Here is a 21,977-nt window from a genome sequence, read left to right as displayed (position 1 = left end):
AGCTTGTCGGGGGTGGGTTGGGGGACGAGGCTGGGAAGGAGTGGCCAGGAAGGGGCGACGTGGAAGCAGGACAGCATGGGTGCCTCCAGAACCCGTATTAAACTAAAGGGACGTTTGGGGCCTAGAAGAAGAGGGGGAGCATCCCAGGCTCCCCGGTGGGCAGAGCTGGTCTGACACAGGCTGCTCTTTACTGGCCTGGTGAGGCTTGTTTTGCCCCCCGCACCCCCAAGCCGTGGCTCCTCTGTGTGGAGCGAGGAGACCCTTATGGGGAGGTAGCGGGGGTGATGTTGGGGCACTGGGCAGATGGTCGGGGGTTTCAGCCCCATTTCCGGTTCACAGTGGGGAGAAACTCGAGAAGAGTCACCCTGGAGGGGGTCCTGCAGGCTGGACAACCAGGGGTGCAGAGGGAAGGGGTCGGGGGCTTTTGCCAGGACACCAGGGGGTGGTGGTCTGGCCTAGAATGAGCCCCAGGTGTTCAGAGGGACGGGGGGCTTCGGGGTGTCCTACAGCCTCATAGCTCAGGTGAGGGAACTGAGGCACAAGGAGGAAGGAATTTGCCTGGCTGGTGGGGGAGGGGTTAGCCAGGGGTGGTGCAGGGGGAGGTGCTCCCCGGGAGGAGACGTGGGTTCCCTCCTGGATGCTCGAGGCAGGGTTAGCTGTCCCCTGGGATGGGCCCCCCTCCGGCCATGGGCAGGCGGCCGGGATTCCACCCTGGCGGCTGCACCGGGCGTCTCCCCGGCCGTGGTGGCCTCCCCCCAAGAAGGGCAGGGCACTACCTGGGGCTGCAGGAGGGATGGGCTCGCTGTCCTGGACTAGGGAGCAATGGGGTGGGAGGGGTTCCCACCAGTCCCCCACAACCTCGGGCTCAGGTGTCTCGGGCCACAAGGGACACCTGCCCCCACCCCACCCTGCCCCACCCCTCTCGTCCCCTCCACACACCCCAGTCGTGCCCTGGGTCAGGGCTGCCCGTGAGCCGGTCCTACCTGGACACACCTGGGTGCCCAGGTACCCCAGACGCAGCCCGCACCGCCCAGTGCACTGACCGGGGGCACTTCCCCAAAGGGGCAGATGAGGGTGTGGAGCGGCCCCCGGTGCAGACCACACGGGCCACTCTCACTTGCAAAGTCCTAGATCTGCTTCTTCAGCAGCTTTTATTTGCAAAGCGTTTCTTGTTTCAGCTGCCTCTCCCTCCGCGGCGCTCCGGGCCGGAGTCACTCTGCCGACGGTGCTCTGGGACAGCGATTAGCCAGGGGACCTCGTGAGGCCAGGGGCCCGGAGCGGGGGTCCTCAGCCCGAGGGTCAGCTTCCCCCCACAATTGGGGAGGGTAATCTCACTGCCGGGTGGGAGTCACCGCATCGAAGGACGTCGACTTCGCAAAGACAAAACGGCATCTGGGGCCTCCCCGGGCTGACGGCTGGTCCCTCTGCAGACAGACCGTCTGTGGCACCTGGGCGCCTGCGGGGCCCAGGACAGGTGGCCTTAAGGTCCTTCCGGACTTCTCGTCTGGCCCTGGCAGCTGTCCCCCGGCAGGCTCTCTGGGCCGGGCTCAAGGGCAAGCGTCCCCTCTTCCAGGGATAACGTGGTGAAGCCCCCGCACTCGGCTCGCAGGTTGTTATTTTAGGGAAAGAGTTGGGAGGTGAGGGGCCCGAGGACAGGACGACGGCGCAGCAATGACGACAGCCCTCCGGCTCACCGAGACCGAGGCCGCGGTTCACGGGCAAGCTGTGGAAGAAGCCGCGAGTCCACCGCCGGCCCCTGCCGGTCCGAACCTGCACCCCACAGCCATCTGCGGGCGCTGCCCCCGCGGCCCCCGCTCGGCACATTATTTTCGTCGGCTCCCGGCAGCTCTGTGCCGCCCGGTCTTGCTCTCCCTGTACCAGAGGATTGTTCTGTGTGTCTGATTATGAGTGTAATTGAGTGTGACTTCCAGGTGAGGTCTTCAGGGACGCCACAGATGAGGAAGAAGCCGGGTCATTTCCCTCCATCATCAATTCACCAGGGAAAGATGAATAATGCAAAACTGACCCGAGGCAGGATTTAAATTATCGCCTTTTTTTTTTTTTTTTGGAAAAAAGCGGGGGGTGGGGGGTGGTGGTGGAAGAAAAATAGTGTCGGGAAGGCTACGATCATACGCACCTCCTCCCATCTACATGCAAAAAGTTCTAATTCATCATATTTTCTATTATCTAACTGTTCACCTGTAAGGGACACAGAGTTATTAAGAGCCAAGTGTGAGCACTGGCTGTTAAATGGGCTGACTTGTCAAGCATCAGAGGTGAAGGTAAATAGGAAGCATAAATAATCAGAGGCCACGGAGCTCAGGTGGCTTCCCTCGGGCCCTTCCTGCCATCTTGGTCGGGGGTGGGCATCTGCTGCTTCCTGGGTGACTATGTCCCTATTTCCTCGTGATAGGGATGCAGGCGACAGGTCCCGCTGCACCCCTTCCTGACCCGTCGTATCAGGTGCTGTGGAGCAGGGAGGGGGGAGGCCCATCCCCAGTCCACCCGCATGGTGGACAGGCTCCCGGGGGTTGGAGCCAAGCACCTGCTCTAGAAATGCCTCCCAGGTGCAAAGGGACACGAGAGGAAGGGCAGAGCCTGGGCAAGGCCAAGTGAAGAGTGTCACGGGCCAAGGTAGGGGCAGCCCCGTGGAAACCCAGGGGTGGGAGCAGAGGGGGAGCAGAGGGAGGGCAGAAGGGGGGCAGAGGGGGGCAGAGGGAGGAGGGTGCAGAGGGGGCGGGAGCAAGAAGGGGGGCGGGAGCGGCACCGGGCTCCCAGCACAGTCATTAGACCAGGGACACTTGGCGCTTCTGCAAAGCGTGGTGGGTAAAAGGAGTCGGCTATCCTCCGGGGAGTGGGGATGGGGTGGGATGCTCAGAGTCGCCCTCTCAGCAGACGCAACTAATATGGAAACTGCCTCAAGATGCCCACGTGCCAGACCCCAAGGGGTGCATTTCTAAGGTGTGCCCAGCAGCCCTGACCCCCCAAAGATGTCACAGATGACAGCCTGACGCCCCGACAGGCCCTCCCCGCCATCCTCAGGTCCGGGGTTGACCTGCTGGACGCTTCCTTCCTTAGCCTCTCAAATTCCTTCCGCTTTTGAGAAAGTGGCCTGGACCCGAATCCATCTGATTTGATAAAAGAATCTATGGAAAAATCTCCACTTTGTTCCCGGTGGGACATGCCACGCGGGCACCGTGTCTGCTGATGCTCAAGGCTTCTCCTTCACCACGGGGCTCCGGGTGGGCTTCACATGTGCACCCAGGCCCCTCCCCTCGGCGTCCCTGGGGGGCCGACTCCCGCGACCGGCACTGCAGGCCTGCGGACCCCGATGCCCGGACACGGCTTCCTCGGGCGGGCACCGGGCAGACGATGAGGAAGGGCTGGGGGCGGGAGAGGGCGACGCTGGGCTCTAACCTCCCTGGGCCTGTTCTCCCGCCTTCCGGGCCGGGCGGTGCACACCCTTCTCTGTGCGGTCAGTGCGCGGCTGAGCGCCGGCCTCCCCGCACGGGGGGATCTGCGCTTGGAGGACGGAAGGTTCTGGGGGCCCTGGGAGGCCACAAGCTTCGTTTTCTCCACTCCCACGAATAAAGCAGCCCTTCTCCCCCGCTCCCCGTCCTTCGTGACACCGAGCAGGTGCCAGTGAATGCAGCCGGTACCTCGTTCCTTTAGCCTCCCTGCCGGGTCCCGCCCGGGCTCGGAGGCACCTGTGATTCACACGCGCACAGTGACCACTGACCTGTGTCCATCGTCCCACCTGCCCGTTCCTGAACGGCCCTAACAGCTGGGGAAGTAAGTGGCCCATCTCAGACGCAAAAACACGACGAAGGGCCTGGTGCTCCAAGATCACTGATGGCACAGGGGTCTGTGGTCAGGGGGATGTGCGGGAGGCCACGGCCCTCGTGCACTGTGACCTGACCGAGGTGGTCGGTCGTGCTTTATTCCCCGAACACGGGTGTCACTTATGCCTCTCCTCTGTCTCCTCCTGTTTCCACTGCTTCCTTACGGCTTTGGGTGACACGTGCTTCTGTAAAGGAAATACCGCCTCCCCCACCCCCCATGTCAAACCTGGTGCTGATTTTCACTGAAGATAATCAGAATCTTAAAAACAAAAGAAGCACTAAAGTCTGTCCTGATAGTTCATTTCTCTGCCTCCTACTCCCCTTTCAATATGCATTTGAAAAATGGTACATTTTGTTTGCCTGCAAGCATGTATATTTAAAATATTTAACTAGGCTGCTATCTGCAGCCTTCTGGCTGGTTTCCATGGCAGCTAAGGACGGACAGAGTAAAATGGTATTTAACAAACACAAAATAAAACAACGGGGAAACATCTCTGTTCCTCAGCAAATAGAACATGCGAGCCGTTCTAAATAAACATTTGCATGAGTTTGGTTCTGAGAGGCGCCGAGCGGATTTTCCGACGTGCGCATGGCCCCTGAGCAGATGGACGCAGGTGTGATCTTCCCCCCACAGCACTACGCTATTTCTGACTCCTGATCTCTTCTAGGAAGGGCAGGCGGGTTTGCAAATTCCCATGGAAATCATTCCTGGCTTGGTTATTCCCTCCTGTATCCCCATGGGAGAGCGTCTTCGTTGCTCACTCACACCCAGGGCATCGGGGAGGGAGGGGCTGCTGTCGTCCCCGCACACACCTGGGCAGGTGAGGCCCTGGCAGGTGCAGTGACCGGTCACGTCCCCCGAGCTGGCGCACGGCTCCTCTCTGCCCTGCGGCTGGTTAGCGTGAGCGCTCCTGACACCCTGTCCCACCCGGGCCAAGCAGGGGGACCCAGGTCCGGAAACTGAGCCGCCCCCGTGGAAAGACTTCAGTCGGGGCTGCTCAGGCACTTTTACCAGCCGGGGGCTCCTGGTTGGGAAGGTGTCATGCTGTTCCTATTGGCGTCAGAACCACCTTTCTCTTGAATACCTCAAAGGTCACCCCCTGTCCTCCTTCGCCTTCTCTCTCCCCAAAAATGAGGATGCGGTCGGCACAGCACCCAGTGCAGGCAGGACAGGGTGCACCCTGCAGGGCAGCATGCATGTGCAGACGGCAGGCTCAGGGGCCGCGGTGAGGCCTAGGATCCAAGCACAGAGGGCAGGACGGGAGACCCCACCCCATCCCGACGAGCCCCCCCGTGTGGGTGTGGGTGTGGGTGTGCGTGCACGAGGCTCACACCACGCGTCCAGCCGGGTTGCTCAGCCGTCCAGGCCTCCCCAGCTCACCCAGGACCCCCAGGGCCCCGGCGGTTGAACACCTGTCTCCAGCCCAGGGCCTCTGCGCCTCGGCACTGCCGACATTAGGAACTAGACTGCTCTCCGGGGTGTGGCCTCCTGGGCATTTGCCGGGGGTCCGTGGCCCCCACCTACTTGATGCCAGAAACTCCCCTACCTGCCGCCCCCACCCCCAGTTGTGACAACCCAAAGTGTCTCTAGGCTCCTCTGCACGCCTTGAGAGAATCAAGAAAATCATACTTGTCTAGAAACATTTTAAACGAAACTACTCTTCATTTTACGGGGGAGGGGGGGACAATCGCAGCAAAAAAAAAAAAAAAATTTAAATTAAATTAAATTAGCAAGTTAAGCCACACTGTGTTACTTTTTTCCCGGAGTTGTTAGCGGTGGAACCAAATGAATCTTTCACATTGGTGTCAATTAGTGAGAAATATCGTCAGTTTTGTCAGCGTTGATGGCTCTGGAAGGCTTCAAAGAGGACGTGATCAGGGTCGGCCTGAGAGCCTTAACTCAACCAGACTTCCAGTCTCATTTCCTTCCGGAAGGCGCCCCGGGGATGTTCAGCCCCGTAGTCGGTTCTGCTGTCCACCGAGGACGTGGGGCCCGCAGGATGGGCTCCAGGCCGCGTGTACGCCGGGTGGCGGGGCTCAGGCTCACAGGTGACCTCGCTGGGGCTTCTTCTCAAAGCAGAAGCGCCCACGACCGCCTCTCTGTTGTTTCCAGAAACATCTTCAGGAACAAGAAGGATTTTATACTTCACCAAACATCCGGTGGGAGCCACGGCCTGGAGAGAACCACCAACCTGCGTGCGTCTGGACACACCTGCTTGATTTTCACCAGAAACACCTACCGGAGGGCAGCCTGCACCCACGCTGCCTCACTCGCGTGCATGCACACGCACACGCCAGCCCCCATCAGGGGCTACAGGCCCCGGGGGTGGGTGAGCAACAGCCCAAGGGCACAAGCACGTCTGCAGTGCTCACAGCTCTTGTGCACACACGCACCCGTGCCGTCTCCGCTCACTACGCGCCCAGGAGGCTGCGTGCAGAGAAGTGTCCCCTGGCGCTGGCCGCCCGGCCCCCCAGGCCTAGACTCGGATGGGCTGAGACGGGATCTCGCCCAAGGACGGGAGAGGCCGGGGCTGGAGGCGGCCTCTGTCTTCTCTTATGCTTTAGGCCTTGGCTCCTAATGTCGCCTTTCTGACCCTGGACACGGCGGCAGCCTCTGCCCCCTGCTCAGGGCCGGCTCCCAGTTCCCGGGGTATGGGGACACAGAGGCTGCCGCAGGGTGCGTCGGGCAGGGACACAGCCGTGCTCGGTCGTCACTCCCCCAGGGAACCAAGAGAGGGACTTGGGAGCTTTCTGACCCAGGGGACCCCAGAATCCTCTGAGGGTGCCCTGCCCGTCATGTCCACCTCGAGATCGTGCTCCTGGAGACTGCAGGGACCCGTGTGGCCTGTCTGCCCCGGCTGACATGCCGGAAGCTTCCTTGCCTGGCAGCGACGCTCGTCCTCGTCCCTTTGGTCTCCGCCCGGCTGCCAAGCATCAGCGAGCTGCCGCTCCTGCCTGACTCGGCTCCCGCCCGGCCGGTCTCACTGGGACAGTGCCGGCCAGAGTCGTGAGGCCCCCCGGGCTGTGCCGGTGACCCGTCACCTCCGCCCCGCAAGAGGGCGGGCGGGTCAACCCCGGCACCCGGGTGTGCGGGGCCCTTTGCAGCCTGAAATAGTGTCAGCGTTTAGCTTTCCCGCCGGGCACGTCCTGCTCACCCGGGGCCAGGAGAGGACAGTCGGGTGGACGCGTCGCCCGAGGGCCGTTCTCCGAAACCGCAGACAAGGAAGCCAAGAGGCCCCTCCGACTAGGTACAACCACCACTCACACCCTGCGCGCCAACAGTTAACAGCCGCCGTGAGTTTGAGGAGTTCCGCTCATCCCTGGGGACCCAGCGGTGTGGGGGTGCGGGGCTGCGGGGCCCTGACGTGCAGGGATATAGGGCTTGTGGGGTGTGGGCAGTCCGGCGTGTGCCTGGAGCAGCCCTGTGGTGGGGGGGGGGGCGAACACGCATTAGGGCTGCAGGAGGCCGCCCCCACGGGGCATGGGCGCGGACACGTCTACTCCTCGCCCACGATGGCTGATCGCTCGCACGAGGCCATCCGTCTTCTGGGAAGAGATGAAAGAGCCGTCTTGCCACTGTCTGAAGTCACACACTCCATCCCTCGGGCAGCACCTCTGACCTGGGTGCCTTCCCAAGGCACCACCTTGCGCGGAAAGCCCCACGGGGCCCCTTTCAGTCAAAACCTCTGAATCTGCGGTGTCTGGGTGCAGGCCCAGGCGCGCCGGCCCTCCGGTGCTCACTTGGGGGCCTTCCTGCCTCGGCCGGCCTTGCCTGAGGGGTCTCACCTCTCGGGTGGGCAGGTGGACGGCAGGAACGGGTCCTTAGCGGGCCGTCTCCAGCGCACCGTGTCGTGACCCCCCTGGGGGTCCTTGGTGATGGAGGCGACGGGCTCCTGCCTGCTCTCGGGATGGAGGGGTGACGAACTGTGGGCGGGTGCAGACGGACGGCAGGGCCTCGCCATAGGGGTCTTGGCCAGACCTGTTCTTGCTGTCCTGGGGACTGCGCGGCAGCATGCGGAGACCTGGGGGCGTCTGGAGGCCTGGGCGGGACCCCGGCTTGGGACCCACAGCCCACGTTTGGGGGCCTACACGAGGTCTGTCTGCAGTCCGCTCAGCCACAGGCGGGGAGGCCACATGCCTGGTGAGACAGCGTCCTGGGGCCGCCGAGCCAAAGCACCAGAGCCCGGGGCGTGGTGACAGCGGAAGTCTGAGGTCAAGGTGTCGGGGCGGGGGGGGCGGGGGCAGTTCCCTCTGGGGCCGTGGGGAGAATCCACTCGGGGCCTCTGTCCTCCACTCCGGCGGCCGGCTGGCCGTCTCCACCGTCCTTGGCTGTGGAAGCGTCGCCCTGCTCCCCGACTTCACCTGCGGAGTCCCCCCTGCATGCGTGTCTGTGTCCAGATTTCCCCGCGGCGTCAGCACACCAGCCTGACCTGCGTGTCTGCGAGGCCTTCCGACAAACTCCCCCATTCCGAGTGAGCGCAGGTTAGCACCCCGCAGATGCTCCCCGGGGGACGCTTTCGGCCCGTCCAAGGCGGGGACGCAGGAACGCGTGGGGAGACCATGTCCGCCCCGGGGCCGGCCGGGCGTGGGTGCCGCTCGCCTGAGTGTATCTTTCATAAATGCTGACGTGCGCGTTAAGAGCCAGGATTAGTTTCATAAACAACAGTTTCTTTTTTGCAAACTATACCCACAGGTCCCATTGCCACGTTCGAGTGCGAGCGCAGCCCGTCAGCTGACAACCATGCGCGAACCTTTATCTTCAGTATTTACTGTTAGGCCAGAATATTGCTCCGATTCCTCGGGGGCGATCCAGCACTCCTGTGGGAAATATGTGACCTCATTTGCATTTTCTAATTGAATTGCTATCAGCTTTCCTGCAAGACTGCACAAAAAAATGTTATTCCAGATTCCAGCATGGCTGGTATTACCCACAGAAAGGCTGCCTTTGAATAGTTGCTAAGAGAGGAAACGGGAAGGGGAAAACTTGCCAGATTTTTATGGCTCGTCTCACCAGGGAGCTGTCAGTTTTGTCCAGCTCCACCGAGTCGCCCAAAACACCGGGCAGGGAGGCTGCACTTGGAGAAAGAGGATTCACGGAACCGGGAAATTAGGGGGACCCCGCACGCTGGTCCTTGGGGGATGTACTTCAAAGCTCCTTTTGGCAAGAGCTTCCCGGGACTTTCCATCCTGCACACTGCTCCCTTGGAAAGGGTGCTTTCTGTGTCCAGAACCTTTTGCCAGCTGCACCTCTGCTCACTGTGTCCCCATCTGAACTCCCCACCGTCCCCAAACTCAGCCGGGAAGCCCTCAGCATGCATTATAGAAAAAAATTCTGCCCAGAATTGATTTTGGGCGGTGGGGTGGGCTAGGGGTCATTCCACCTTTATTCCTTAAGCATCATCTACTGAAAAGATCGTCCTTCCTCCGTTATCCTAGGTAGGGCCCGGCAAACTTTTTGTTAAGGGGGTCAGATAGTTCAATATTTTAGGCATCGCAGGCCAAGAAGTGAAATCAAAGGTATTAATATAGATACTTATACAACCGTTTAAAAATATAGAAACCATGCTTAGCTTGCAGGCCATCAAAAGGCGGGTGGCAGGTGGCAGGTCAGATCTGGCCGCGGGCTCTAGTGTACTGACCTTGGCCACAGAGCGCTGCTCTTATAAAAATCAAGCGCCTGCACCATGTGCACTGACGGGGTTTATCAGGCCGTATACGTGAAGCGAGTGAATTCTACTGTGTAAAAGCTACTCCTCCCTGAGGATGATTTTTAAAAAACATGAAATGTTTTTTTCTTTGCTTGCCATTCTGCTCCATTTGTCTATCTGATCACCTTTGCTCCTTAGCCACCCTATTTTATTTATTTTATTTTATTTTATTTTTTCATGAGTGACATGGAGAGAGAGGCAGAGACATAGGCAGAGGGAGAAGCAGGCTCCATGCAGGAAGCCCGATGTAGGACTTGATCCCAGGACCCCAGGATCATGCCCTGGGCGGAAGGCAGATGCTCAACCACTGAGTCACCCAGGCGCCCCTAAACCACCCATTTTAATTACTGCAGTTAATGGTTCTCAAATGGGGGAGACTTTAGTCCCTGGAAACATTTTGCAAAGACTGGAAAGAGCTCTGGTGGCAATGGGGGTCTAGGGGTAGGGGCCGGGGATGCTGCTGGGTGGACGTCCTACAGCGTGCAGGACCACCCCACCATGGAGGATGGTCTGGCCTGAATGCCAGCAGTGCTGAGGTCAAGAAACTGCTCTGGTTTGCACATAGACCTCACCACGTCCCAAATACCAATCTTCGTGCTGTTATGGGCTATTCTTGGGCCTTTGCATTTTCATTTAAACATTTAAAGTCATCTATGGGCAGCTGGGTGGCCCAGCTGGTTAAGCATCCAACTCTTGATTTTGGCTCAGGTCATGATCTTGGGGTTGTAGGATCGAGCTCTGCGTCATGCTCAGCGGGGGATCTGCTGGAGATTCTCTCACTCTCTCTCTCTGACCTCCCCCCCTTCTCTCTCTCTCTCAAATAAATAAATAAATCTTTAAAAACGGTTAAAGTCATCTCTCTGCCCTTCTATAAACTAGTAGACAAGCAAAACATGCTGTGATTGTCATTCGTGTTGGACCGTTGAGTCTCCAGGGACCTCTGGGTGAACTGGCGTCACCACGGCACCAAGCTTTCTGAGCTATGAGCAGAAGTTCTGGTTTTCAGGGTCTTTAATTGTTCTCAACAACACGTAAGGGTCTTATAAAGGTTTCGCCAGATTTATTCCTGGCTGTATGATCATTTTAAATGCGATTGTCATTGGCATCCAGCTCAAATTTCGTTTTCTAGCTATTTATTCCTGGTGCGTGGAGGTGCAATTGCTTTTGCACCGAGCACTCTTGCTAACTAACCTCACTCACCCAGCCCAACAGGTTCTCGGCACATTATTTTGGGTTCTTGACATTCACAATCCTATAAACTACGCACACCGCCGGGTCTGTTTATTCTGACTCCTTTTCTCGCCTGACCTCAGCGGCTTGAAGCTCTGGCATGTGACGGAAGAGCAGCCTCGTGCTATTTCGGATGTCAAGGGAGGCTCCGAGTATCCCCATCGCACCCTGGCGGTGTGCTGCACGCCCTTGACGAGGGTAGGGGTGGTCCCTTCTTTTCCTAATTTGCTGAATATTTCATCCTGAATGAAGTTACATTTAACAACCGATATTCAGGTGGTCACGTGGTGTCTGCACCTTATTTTGTGTTGAATCACAGGTATCTGCTTCCAGGAGTTAGAGCAGTCTTCTGCTCTCGGAACGGACCCGTGCAGCCACGGTTTGTCCTTTGCAGACACGGGTGCACTTGAGCTTGTTAGTATTTTGCTTGGGTGTTGTTTTCATCGATTTAAGAGCAGCCTGGTGCATGGCAACCCGCTCCCCTCCTGCCCCTTCGGAGTTCTCGCCGGTTCTGGCTGGGCGCCTGTTCGCCTCTCTGGACAAGTTTCTCGGGATGAGCTTTAAGTCCTCCCTACAGTTGGGGTAGCGCTTCACGCGTGGCCGTGGCCGTGGGACGCGTGTCTGAATTGAAAGGTGTTCGTGATAACGGAATAGTTGAGGTTTTCTGCTCCTGTTGGTCTTGGTGAGCAGCATATTCCCAGAACCTTGTCACTTCGGGTATGTTCCCAAGTGTGTCGGCATTGACCGTCCGCCACACACGGCAACCGACCGCGAGGCTGCTCATCACGCCCTGTTGTCCCTTCCGATTCGGATCACGGCGGTTCCTTGCTCCCTCTGATCGGCTCGGGAGTTCAGAGGCTCAGCTGCTGTCCTTGGGAATCCTATGATTTTGATTCCATTACCTTCTCCTCTTGCGTTGACCATTTCTTTCTTTCCACTTTGTTCTGCTTCGTTTCTTTCCCTAATTTTTTAAATGTTTAGACCGAGGGCTCCCACCCTTCTGTTCTCACGCAGGTAAGGTGGGCCGCTCCCCTGGGCGTGACCTTGGCTCCTCCCGCGCGCTCTGCTCAGAACACTGTGCACCCTGCATGCGGTTTCCTTCCTGCGAGGCCCGGGCAGGAGGCTCTTCACTCGACTTCCAAATCTACGGGGGCTTTTCGGTTACCTTCCTCCTTCCTTGCTCTGATTCTAAGCCTGAGGCTGGAGATTGAGCCTGCAGCCACGTGTCGCGAAGGTGCTGGGCATCCCTGAAGGTCACGTGTTCGCAGCCGTGCTTGGTTCTGGGTTTCGGAGGGGAGGCCAGACTCATTAAATCTGTGGGCCGAGACTTCGATTTCCTTGCTGGCTGTCCGTCTGCCGGCTCTATCGGGGACTCAGAGGTGTGTGTGCTAATTTTAACCTTTCATGGAATATTTGTTTATTTCTCCTTTTAGTCCTACCAGTTTTTGCCTAAGTATTTTGAAGCTGGATTATCAGGTGCACACAAATTTAGGACTCGTACATTAACAGAATGCCCAGCTCCCCTCTGATGAGAATTGCATGGTGTTTTCCCCGCGTCTTTTTATTCTCAACTTTTCTCCATCTTTACACAAAGCATATTTTTAAAGGCACTTTAAAAAAATATTGCCTAAATCTGCAGACTAGAAGAGGTGAAAACATTTGAACAGGACGTGCACCCAGGAGGCAGGAGGGCTTAGCTCTCCTTTGCACGGTGCTGGGTCATTATTAAGTTACCCGGTGAGAGCATAATGCTTCCTTTGCAATCACGTTAGAGTCCTGTGAGAATCCCATGGGAAAATAAAGACGGTATTATGATAGATATCTTTTTATCACGTTAGTACAAGGCCTTTAGGTCACTCCTCAAGTTCAGATTTACTTATGACTTGAAATGCCATCTACCTTGGCCAGGGCTCCTTGTGCATCTCAAATTGATCGTGTCTACCACTGTGACCTGATGGTGATTTTCCAAGACCTTGTACAGGGGTCTTTGTCTTATCCGAGTAGTGTATTAATTCCATTTCCATCATCTTCCAGGGCATGTGAGCATCCTGGATTCTCTGGCTCCGTGATCCTCTGGCTCCATGCATGCTTTCTCGTCTGTCCTGTAGCTTACACCTCACGTAGCATCTCACCCGCCTTGCTCACAATTATTTGTATCTACTTATTCTTTTCATGGCTTTTCACTCTAAGCTTTCATCTCAAAGCGTCCTATTTCTGCCTGAAGAACATAACCTATAGCAGAGTCTCTTGTGGTGGTTCCTGAAGGAGACTTTCACTGGGTAACAAAATCCTGTGTCTGTCACCACCCACCACCTTCTGGTGCCCATCGTCCCTTCGCCCCTTCGAGAAGCCAGCTCTCCTATCATCGTTGTGCCTTCCCTGGAGCTGGCTTCTGTTGGATTTCAGATCTTCTGTGTGACTTTGGTGTTCAGACATTTTACCATAAAATGCCTGTTGTGGACTGAATGCATGTGGCCTCAAATTCGTATGCTGGAACTTGTGCCTCAGGGTGATGGTGTCAGGAGGTGCAGCCTTGCAGGGTGATTAGGATCAGAGGAGGTCATGCCAGATGGGATTGGTGCCCATGAGTGACACTCGAGTGTCTGCTTGCTGCCAGGTGAGGATTTAAGACATCAAAGGCAGCAGTCGGCAGGAGGCCCTCTCGGGGACCTGACCACATTGCCACTCTGGTCACAGACTTCCCGCCTCCAGAATTCAAGGAATCCATGCCTGTTGTTTACAAGCTGCCCAGCCTACAGTGTTTCCTTCCAGCAGCCTGAATGTGTGAAGACTGAGCCTAAGTGCAACTTTCTTCATATTATCCCACGTAGAATCCACGGGGCACGTTGAAATGATGCCTGGATGTCTTCTGTCATTATCTTTTCAATTATTACTTTGGCTCCATTTTATCCCCCCCTCATATTCCAAACATACATTTTTGGGGACCTCTTGCTACTTCTCCAGCTTACTCTTCCTTCTGTATTTTCCTTCTCCTTGTCATTTAGCCTGAATATTTCTTCTGACATTTTCTGCTTCACTAAATCTCTCTTCAACTGCATCTAATCTGCACATATATCTACCCATTGAGCTCTTTTGTTTGTTGCATTTTTCCATCTTAAAATTGTGCAATTCCTTTCTACTCTTCTTTAAAAATCTTGTATTCAGTAAGCTTAAACACTGTAAGCATAGATATTATAATTCCTATGTCTGATAACTCCATTACCTGTAGCTACTGTGTGCCCAGTTATTTTCTGCTGAGTGCTAGGCATTGTTTATAAGAGAAGACGGGTATAATTCAAGGCCTAGTGAGGTACTTTCCACTGGAGAAGATTGACATTTGATTCTGGCAGGTGGTCGGGGATGTCAACAGTATGGTATTACATTAAACCATTTATAGAGAGCGACATTATTCAAAGGTTGGTATTGGTCTTTGTAAGGACAAACCAACTAAGTGACTCTGTCTTACACAGACCCTCCTTCCTGTCCCCAGGAACCACCCTGGGGAGGGTCCAGTGGCTGTGATGGGCACAAGACTGAGGGTAGGGACCATGCTGATGGCAGTAGTAAGAGCTGCATCCTTGCAGCAGGGCTCTTGTGAGTCTACAATCTGTATGACACATAACCTCATATAATACCTGTGACAACCCCACTGTTATCCTATTTTCCATATCAGTAAATCTTGGTGTGGTCAAGTGACATGTCCCAAAGCATCAGACAGTAAATTAAAGAAGATTTAATTTAAACTGTAACCCAGGGCAGCCAGGCTGCTTTATGGTGCTGGGCTCAGTCATACCTAGAAAGCCAGTTTTCACTCCTCTCTAGAACACTGATTCTTCCATTCAGCATAGGGGCTGTGGTCCCGTGACTCAGTGTCCCTAACTGTAAAGTGGGGACAATGAGAGGAGCCACTTACAGATGTTTTGAGAGCCAGAGGGGTGGATACCTCCTAGGACAAGGCCTAGGCAGGGTCCTAAAAAGTCAGGACAAGGAATTCTGAGTTTGAAAGTAAGAAGACACAGGGAGTCATCAGGTGACCTGAAATGAATAGAGAAGGGCTGGGTTGGGCGGGCTGCAGAGACTCTGCCCGCCACCTTTCATGCACGCAGGCATGTGGCCCCACAGTACCCCGCATCTAGACTTGCCAGGATGGCCTGAGTCTGGGATGCAGATTCCTCGCCTCTCCTTTTGCCCCTTGGGTGCTTGTTGGGCCAGCCTGACGTGGGGCTGGAGAGGCACTTGTACTGAGGACTAATTGCAATCACCTTCCAAGAGGATCAGGGGATTAACTGCATCAGAAATCGCTTCATTAACATGCCTAACAAAAGGTGTCATTATGTTTTCAATTAGTACCTTTTATCTGAGGACTTCCACAGGCTTTAAGGACCTCTACCCTCTGCTCTGAGACACGTATTTTCTCCACTGCAATCAGGGATATAAGCCTTAACACTGGGGGCCAGCCTGTCAACCCCTGGCCCTGCACCTGAGGGAAGGGGTCCCCCCATGGCCCATGTCCCAGCCACCCCAGGGCCCACCTTGCTCATTGCCTTCTCACCAGCTCGTGGCCCGTCATCATCACCCAGGAAAGAATGGAAACCACCATGGGACCCTCCATCTGTCCTAGGGTCTCAGCACCCACATGGAGAGACTCGCAACATACTGCGGCTCTGCTAAGGGAAATGGGCTTTGAGGCCTGGGTCAACATAGCCATGAGGGCACTTGACGTCCTTCCTGGGTGGATCAACTCATTGCCAGAGGGGAAAGCTACCCACCAGAGTCACCACTTTCTCTTCTCTAACCTAAACCACCTCTGTTTTGTTTAAAAACAAGATAACACAAAATACAGGTCCCTGTTCTCCCAAAGGGGATTCCTTGGAAGCCCCGAAGAGGGTTCCCTGATCCGCCGGCTTGGGAAACTTGCAGACTGTCTGCCCCTGCGGTTCATGAGGCACCGTAATTGTGTGAGGCGCTGGGTAAATGTGCAGGAAGGAATCTGACCAACCTGGTCTAACCCTTTGCTTCCCAGGGTCTTTTCGGAGGAATGCCCGGGAATGCTGTAGAAGGCATTGCTTCTCGCGGTGCGTTCTCTTTGCTGACCTGATGCACCTCACATCACAGTAATTCTGAGGGTCCCGAGGCCCCCTGTTCGCTGCAAGGTTTTCTGCTTCCCCACGGGCTGACCCCCAGGCAGGGGGCAGTGAGCAGCTGGGACTGGTCATGAGGACAAACAGGGCTGCAATTTCCTGCTAACCTGCCAGCCCCACACCTGAGGCCAAAGCCTCAGGCAGGAGAGGTTACAGAATTTGGGGTGCCCAGGGAGAAACGGGTAAGAACAATTAAGACAGTCAAGATTGTGCATTAAACCGGGGATGGGGCCTCAGGAAGCTGGCAGGTCAGAGGTCCTCTGGGGCCAGCACAGCCCGTTGAGGGTCATGGACCTAAGGGAGGAAGGATCCTCCCCAAACCCCTGCATGTGGTCACATCTTACCTTGTGTGCGGAGCGGGCTGACGAGGGCTGGGCCACCAGCAGCCGCACCATGGCATCCCATCGCCTGGCTGTCTGGCGGTCCCACGCGGTCACGGTGAACGCCACCTGCTCCGAGGGGATCCGCAACTCACGAGTGGCAAAGACCGTCCCATCCGCCTCTACTTTGAAGTCCACGCTGTTGGTCTCATACTGTGTCCCCTTGGTCCCCAGACAGCTGCTGAACGTGACTGCAAGTGGAAAAGGAGACAGGGTCAGGACCGGCCTGTGGGCGAAGGGTGGCGCAGGTGCTCGCGTGGTTGATTTTAGCTGCGGGTTCTTGATCTCCGAAGGAGCAACATGGGGAAAATAACGATTTAACTGATTTTTTGACCTTCAGGTATTGTGTTTTATCTCCCACGTTCAGGGAATTAGTTATTGGCCTTCGCAGAAGGACATAAAAAACCCCGCGGCTGGCTGCTCGGCGTCTCCGCACGCCCTCCTCCCCGTCCCCGTATCCCCGAATCCAACCCGAGTCTGTGGGTTGCACGGCGGGTGCACTCTGCTCTGCCTGCAAACGACCCTGGCCCGAGCCCCCGAGCCCCTGCAGGCCTCATGCCCCAACGCCCCCACGGATCTGTTTCCACCCCAAGAAGGTTAAGTGCGTGGAAGGAGCCGGGAAGGCAGCGTTCGGTGTTCCGAGTGGGAATCTGCTGTGCTCTCTGGTGCATTTTATTACTCAAGGACCCAACCTGATGCCCGCAGGCTCTGTCGGGGCAGGCTGGGCGGGACCCGGGGTCATCGAGGGCCTTCCCGGGGACCGGACACGGGGTGGGTCAGGCAGCGGGGTTCCCGACCCTCTGGTGCGTGCAGAGCTTTGCCCCCCGTGCATGAATTAGGCACCGCATCGCCAGCCCCTCCTAATGACTCTACCGTCCGGCCACTTGCAACCCCTGGGCTGGGAAAGACACCTCAGGAGCCGCGAGCTCACCGGGACCACATCAGTGTGTTTTTGACACAAGTGCTTTTGCAGCTGTCGCCAACGCCACGGTAAAATGAGAAGGCGCCAGCAGCCGGTGTCACATTCCGCTGATAGAAACGATAGATAAAGTTACCTAGTATTTATAAAAGTGTGGGTATCTCAGCAATTACGGTGGGAGGATTGCTTTTTTAAGCAATTTCACTGTCACAGCTTACATGATTTAATTACTATTTATTCCAGAAACTAAAAAAAGTGCTTCACTGTTACATTTGATGAAGTGTTTTTTTCCCCTGTGTTCACCTTTTATTGTTGCTTGCCTTGAAATAATAAACGACGCGTACGTCCCGCATCTCACATACTTCACTGCAGGCGTCTCCCGGTTACCAGCGCCTCCCACTCGAGGGTTTGGTGTAGAAATGTTTTCAAACGTGAGGACGCCCGGCGTTTCCGCCCTGTCCGGCCTGAGAGGAGGGAGCGCCACTCCCTGCCCCCCGCCCCCACCGCGTGCACAGACCCGGTCCTCGGACACTGAGGGCACCCGGGGCTCGGGCGGGTCGAGGTTCCCTGGAAATACACCCCCCGCCGACGAGGGAATAATTGCATTTCCTTTCAAGTGACAAGAAAATCCCACGCTGCTCTCACTGTACGACTCGCCCCGACGGCAAGCGAATTAAAATCAGCAACAAACTGAGCAGATCAATCATTCCTGACACCTAACTGTCACGGAGAAAGATAAACACGACGGTTTGGGGGATGTTGGGAGATGAGCACAAAATACATAAATAAGCTCCTTTGTTGTCTAACCGCAAATTTCTAGTAACACTAACGGCCTTGGACAGCGGCGGGAGGGCTTGCGTCCCATGAAGATTAAACGTAGACGCCGCCGTAGTCACAGGGTTTGGTGACGTCTGAGGAGGCGGTGGTGTGGCCCCGGCAGGGAAGGTGCGGCGCCGTCCACAGGGACCCTCAGATGACGCACATCCCAGGGGGCGGGGGACACCTGCCAGGACAGCGGGGATGGTGCCATCGAACGTGCGATGACGCCCAACCTGTCACCAATCACGCCCTTGGGGTAAAGTGAGCGCTTCCCCACACGGGTGTCCACAAGACCTTCGCGGGCTTTAAAAGTCGGCGTCCGGGCAGCCCGGGTGGCTCCGCGGTTTAGCGCCGCCTTCAGCCCGGGGCCTGATCCTGGAGACCCGGGATCGAGTCCCGCATCGGGCTCCCTGCACGGAACCTGCTTCTCTCTCTGCCTGTGTCTCTGCCTCTCTCTCTCTCTTTCTCTCTCTCTCTGTGTCTCTCATGAATAAATAAAGAAAATCTTAAAAAAAAAAAAAGTCGGCGTCTTTCCATTCTGAAAGGCAGGGACCTGGCCAGACCCAACGGGGTAGGCCCTGGGGAGGCCGCCTCTCCCCCTGGGGACCCGTTTGGACACATGAGAAGCCCCATGGCCATTTGTCACCTGGCGTGTTCTGAGGAAGGGGTCGGCCAACCAACAGGGCGCGTGGGGCCATGCAGGTCTCAGGGTTCTGGGAAGCCGGCTCCGAGCGGCCCAGAGCACCTGCTTCTCCTGCCCGGCCTAGGCCAGGGTGCTGTGGGCACCGAGCACCCACGAGCTCCTGCGCAGGCCAGGCTGGCCCGGGGCCTGAGAACGGCCTCCACCCCGCGTGGGACAGGACCCGGGGCCGCGCGATGGCAGCTGTGGTCAGCTTCCTGGGAAGCAGTGGGACCCCAAGGCCCCGCCGGCCCTGTGCGCCGCCTCTCGCGCTGCATCCCTGCACCTGTCTGGCATCCTCTGCTCCCTGCCTGTGTCCGCCTGCACCGCCGCGCGTGAGTGCACGGCCGCTGTCCTGCGTCCCACCGTGGCCCCCAGGGCCGAGGATGGCGCCGGCAAACAGTCACTACGGAAGGAGGCGAGGCCTCCCCACGATGCCCCCACCTGGAGCTCCGGGCCGTGAGGGGACGGCGGGATGTGGCCCACCCCGGGCGCACCATCTCCCCCAGCCCTGGGGGGGCCGCGGGGTCTGCAGGAGCCGGGCAGGGCGGGACAGAGCATCCCAGGCTGCGAAGGCCAGCAGCCCAGTATTAACATGTTCAGTCAATACTTCCCTTGATGTGCTCGTTTTTGATCTCGTTTCTCCCTTAGTTTTCAGAAAAAATTAAAGTCCCATGAGATTCTAGAAGAAACGCTTCCCTCAATGTTTCACATGAAACCAGCAAATGCGGAGAAGCTCCTGCCCTGATTAAATTCAGGTTGTGCATCTCTCCTGCCTCCAAGCCTGGCTCCCGGGGAAGCGACCCCCCTCCCAGGCCCCGGGCGCCCCACTAGGCGCAGCTGGTGGGCAGCGGCCTCTTTGGTCTGCAGGTGAGGAAATTGAGTCCCAGAAACTCTTAGCACCTTCCTGAAGCTGGTGAGAGCTGGAGGTGGGGTGCTGCAGGCCCCTGATGCCACGCCGAGCTGCCAGGGGGACTCTCCTTTTTTTAAAAAAGATTTTATGAATTTATTTTATTTTTAAAGATTTTACTTATTTATTCCTGAGAGACACAGAGAGAGAGGCAGAGACACAGGCAGAGGGAGAAGCAGGCTCCGTGCAGGGAGCCCGATGCGGGACTTGATCCCAGGACCCCGGGGTCACTGCCTGAGTGGAGGGCAGACGCTCCACCCCTGAGCCCCTCAGGGGCCCCAATTTATTTATTTTAGAAAGAGAGAGTGTGAGCGGAAGGGGCAGAGGGAGAGGGAGAGAACCCTAAGCTGACGCCACACCCAGCACGGAGCCCCACGTGGGGCTCGATCCCACGACCCTGAGATCATGACCTGAGCCCAAACCAAGTTTGGATGCTTAACCGACTGCGCCCCGGCGCCCCAGGGAGACTCTCCTACGTCAGCTCTGTGTGCATCTCCGTCTCGAGAGGGAACCTTGTGCTGCTGTTTGGAGAAAGCAGCCCCGGTGGAACCCGCGCCCGGTCTGAGGCTCGGCGCCCCAGGCCCCGGTGAGGCGGGCAGGCCGTCAGCAGCCCCGGGAGTGGAAGTCGCTCGGTGGGGTAGGTGCTGGCGGGGGGCGCCCCCCAGCTGGGCTCCCCCGAAGGAGGCCGGCCGAGCTGCCTCCGGGTCCGGGGCCGCGACGCGGGGTGGCGGCGCTCCTGCTGCACGCGGCTCCGGGGCTTGCTAATTACTTCCATTAGTTTTAAACAAACTTGACAAGAGACAGGAGTCCTGAGAGACACGAAATCCAATCATTTAAGTACACACAGCGGCGGCCCCGCTGCCTCTGTTCCCTGGGCGCGGCGGCGCAGCCAGCGTGGGGGCCGGGGAGCCGCTCCGTGGGCAGGCCTCGTGCCGTCTGCGCGCCCGAGCACCGGCCCCGGGGCCCCGGGACCCCGACCGCATCGCCAGTGACGGCCGACGCCACTGCACCGTCCGTCCCTGCCTGCGTGTGTGTGCATGGGGGGGGGCACTGCGGCCATGCCACGTGGCCCAGGGCCCTCTGGGGTACGGCTTGCACCCAGGTCTGTGCTTGACAAGCTGCTGCCTCTCTGAGGGTCCTGCGCGTCCCCGCTGTGGCCAGGACCAGCCTTGCCCGGCCTGGCGCATACGGGGACAGGCCCCGGGGAGCCACGGCTCTCGGCCAAGGTCCCGCAGGTCATCATTCCGCAAACATCCGTGGTCCGTGGGCGGGACACCTGCCCGGCACCCAGACGGCCTCATGGCTCCAGGAGTCTCCAGAATTTCCCAGGAAGGTCACAAAACCCCAGAATGTCGGGCCCGGAGGCACCGCAGAAACGAGCTACTTCAGCCCCTCGCCGTACAGAGAAGCGAACTGAACTCGCAGGGAGACCATTAATCACGTTCGGGAGCACGTTCATTTATTCGGGTGATTCCACAAGCCCTCCCTGAGCCTCCGAAACCCGCGGGGCCCAGCGTTGTGACGGAAGCCAACCTTCTCCATACGGGCCCTGGGCACTTTTAATATTTAGTTAATTGATGCCCCAAATGCAAAGCGCGCAGCGAGCCAGACTATCACATTTTTCTTAGAATTTCGTGCACGCACAACGTTTGTAGCTGGTGCCAATTTCACGTGTGGAAACTGTCCGTTCCAAGCGCTGGAATGTGGGGGTCGGGCTCCGGCCTCCGGTCAGTTCTGAAATCCGGAGATCGTAACGATTTGATACTCGCCGTGTGCGGCTTCTTTCATTTCTCCAGGATGGAAAACGAACAAAAAACTCGCTTAAAACCTTGTCCCCGCCTTGGCCCGGGCCTTGCTGGCTCGCTGCGGGCTGGCGACAGGCCTGTGCAGCCGTGCCCGTCCGCGGCGCGCGGGGCCACATCCACGTCCCGGGAGGGGACACACGGCAGCCCCCTCGCCGGCCGTGCTCCCCGGTGGGAGGAGCGAGGTGGGCGCCGGCGCGGGGAGCGGAGGGCCAGGGGCGCGGATCGCGTCCTCACGGCAGCACCTGCCTGACAGTGACGGGGCGCCGGCTGTGTCTCCTCCTGGGAGTTGCGCCGTGGTTATGAAACATGCCTTTTTGTTATTTTTCTTTTTGGGTGAACTGAGAAGGACAAACGAGCCCGAGGTGAGCTCGTAGCTGGGGCCGTGCCCAGGGTGAGTTCGGCAAGGAGTCGGCCGGACTTCCTCCTTCCTCCTCCTTCCAGCCATCCCTCCTCCTTCCTTTCATCCGTCCATCCTTCTTCCTGTTCATCTCCATCCTTCCTTCATCCGTCCCTCCATCCACCCATCCATTCCTCCCTCCATCCA

General features: G+C 57.5%; 1 protein-coding gene across 3 annotated transcripts in view; it reads right to left on the bottom strand.

The window, feature by feature from the left end:
- CDH4 (cadherin 4) overlaps positions 1–21,977 on the bottom strand; it is a 496,939-nt gene that overhangs the window by 115,110 nt on the left and 359,852 nt on the right. For all 3 annotated transcript variants that reach the window (XM_072801632.1, XM_072801634.1, XM_072801633.1), the window contains exon 3: positions 16,266–16,492. In XM_072801632.1, coding sequence (XP_072657733.1) covers positions 16,266–16,492 — 227 coding nt within the window. The remainder of the gene's footprint in view (positions 1–16,265; positions 16,493–21,977) is intronic.

Source organism: Canis lupus, chromosome 26, assembly GCF_048164855.1.
Source record: "Canis lupus baileyi chromosome 26, mCanLup2.hap1, whole genome shotgun sequence".
In the NCBI taxonomy this organism is placed as follows: domain Eukaryota; kingdom Metazoa; phylum Chordata; class Mammalia; order Carnivora; family Canidae; genus Canis; species Canis lupus.
Note: the sequence above shows the minus strand (reverse complement) of the source record. Positions and strands in the feature narration are given on the sequence as shown.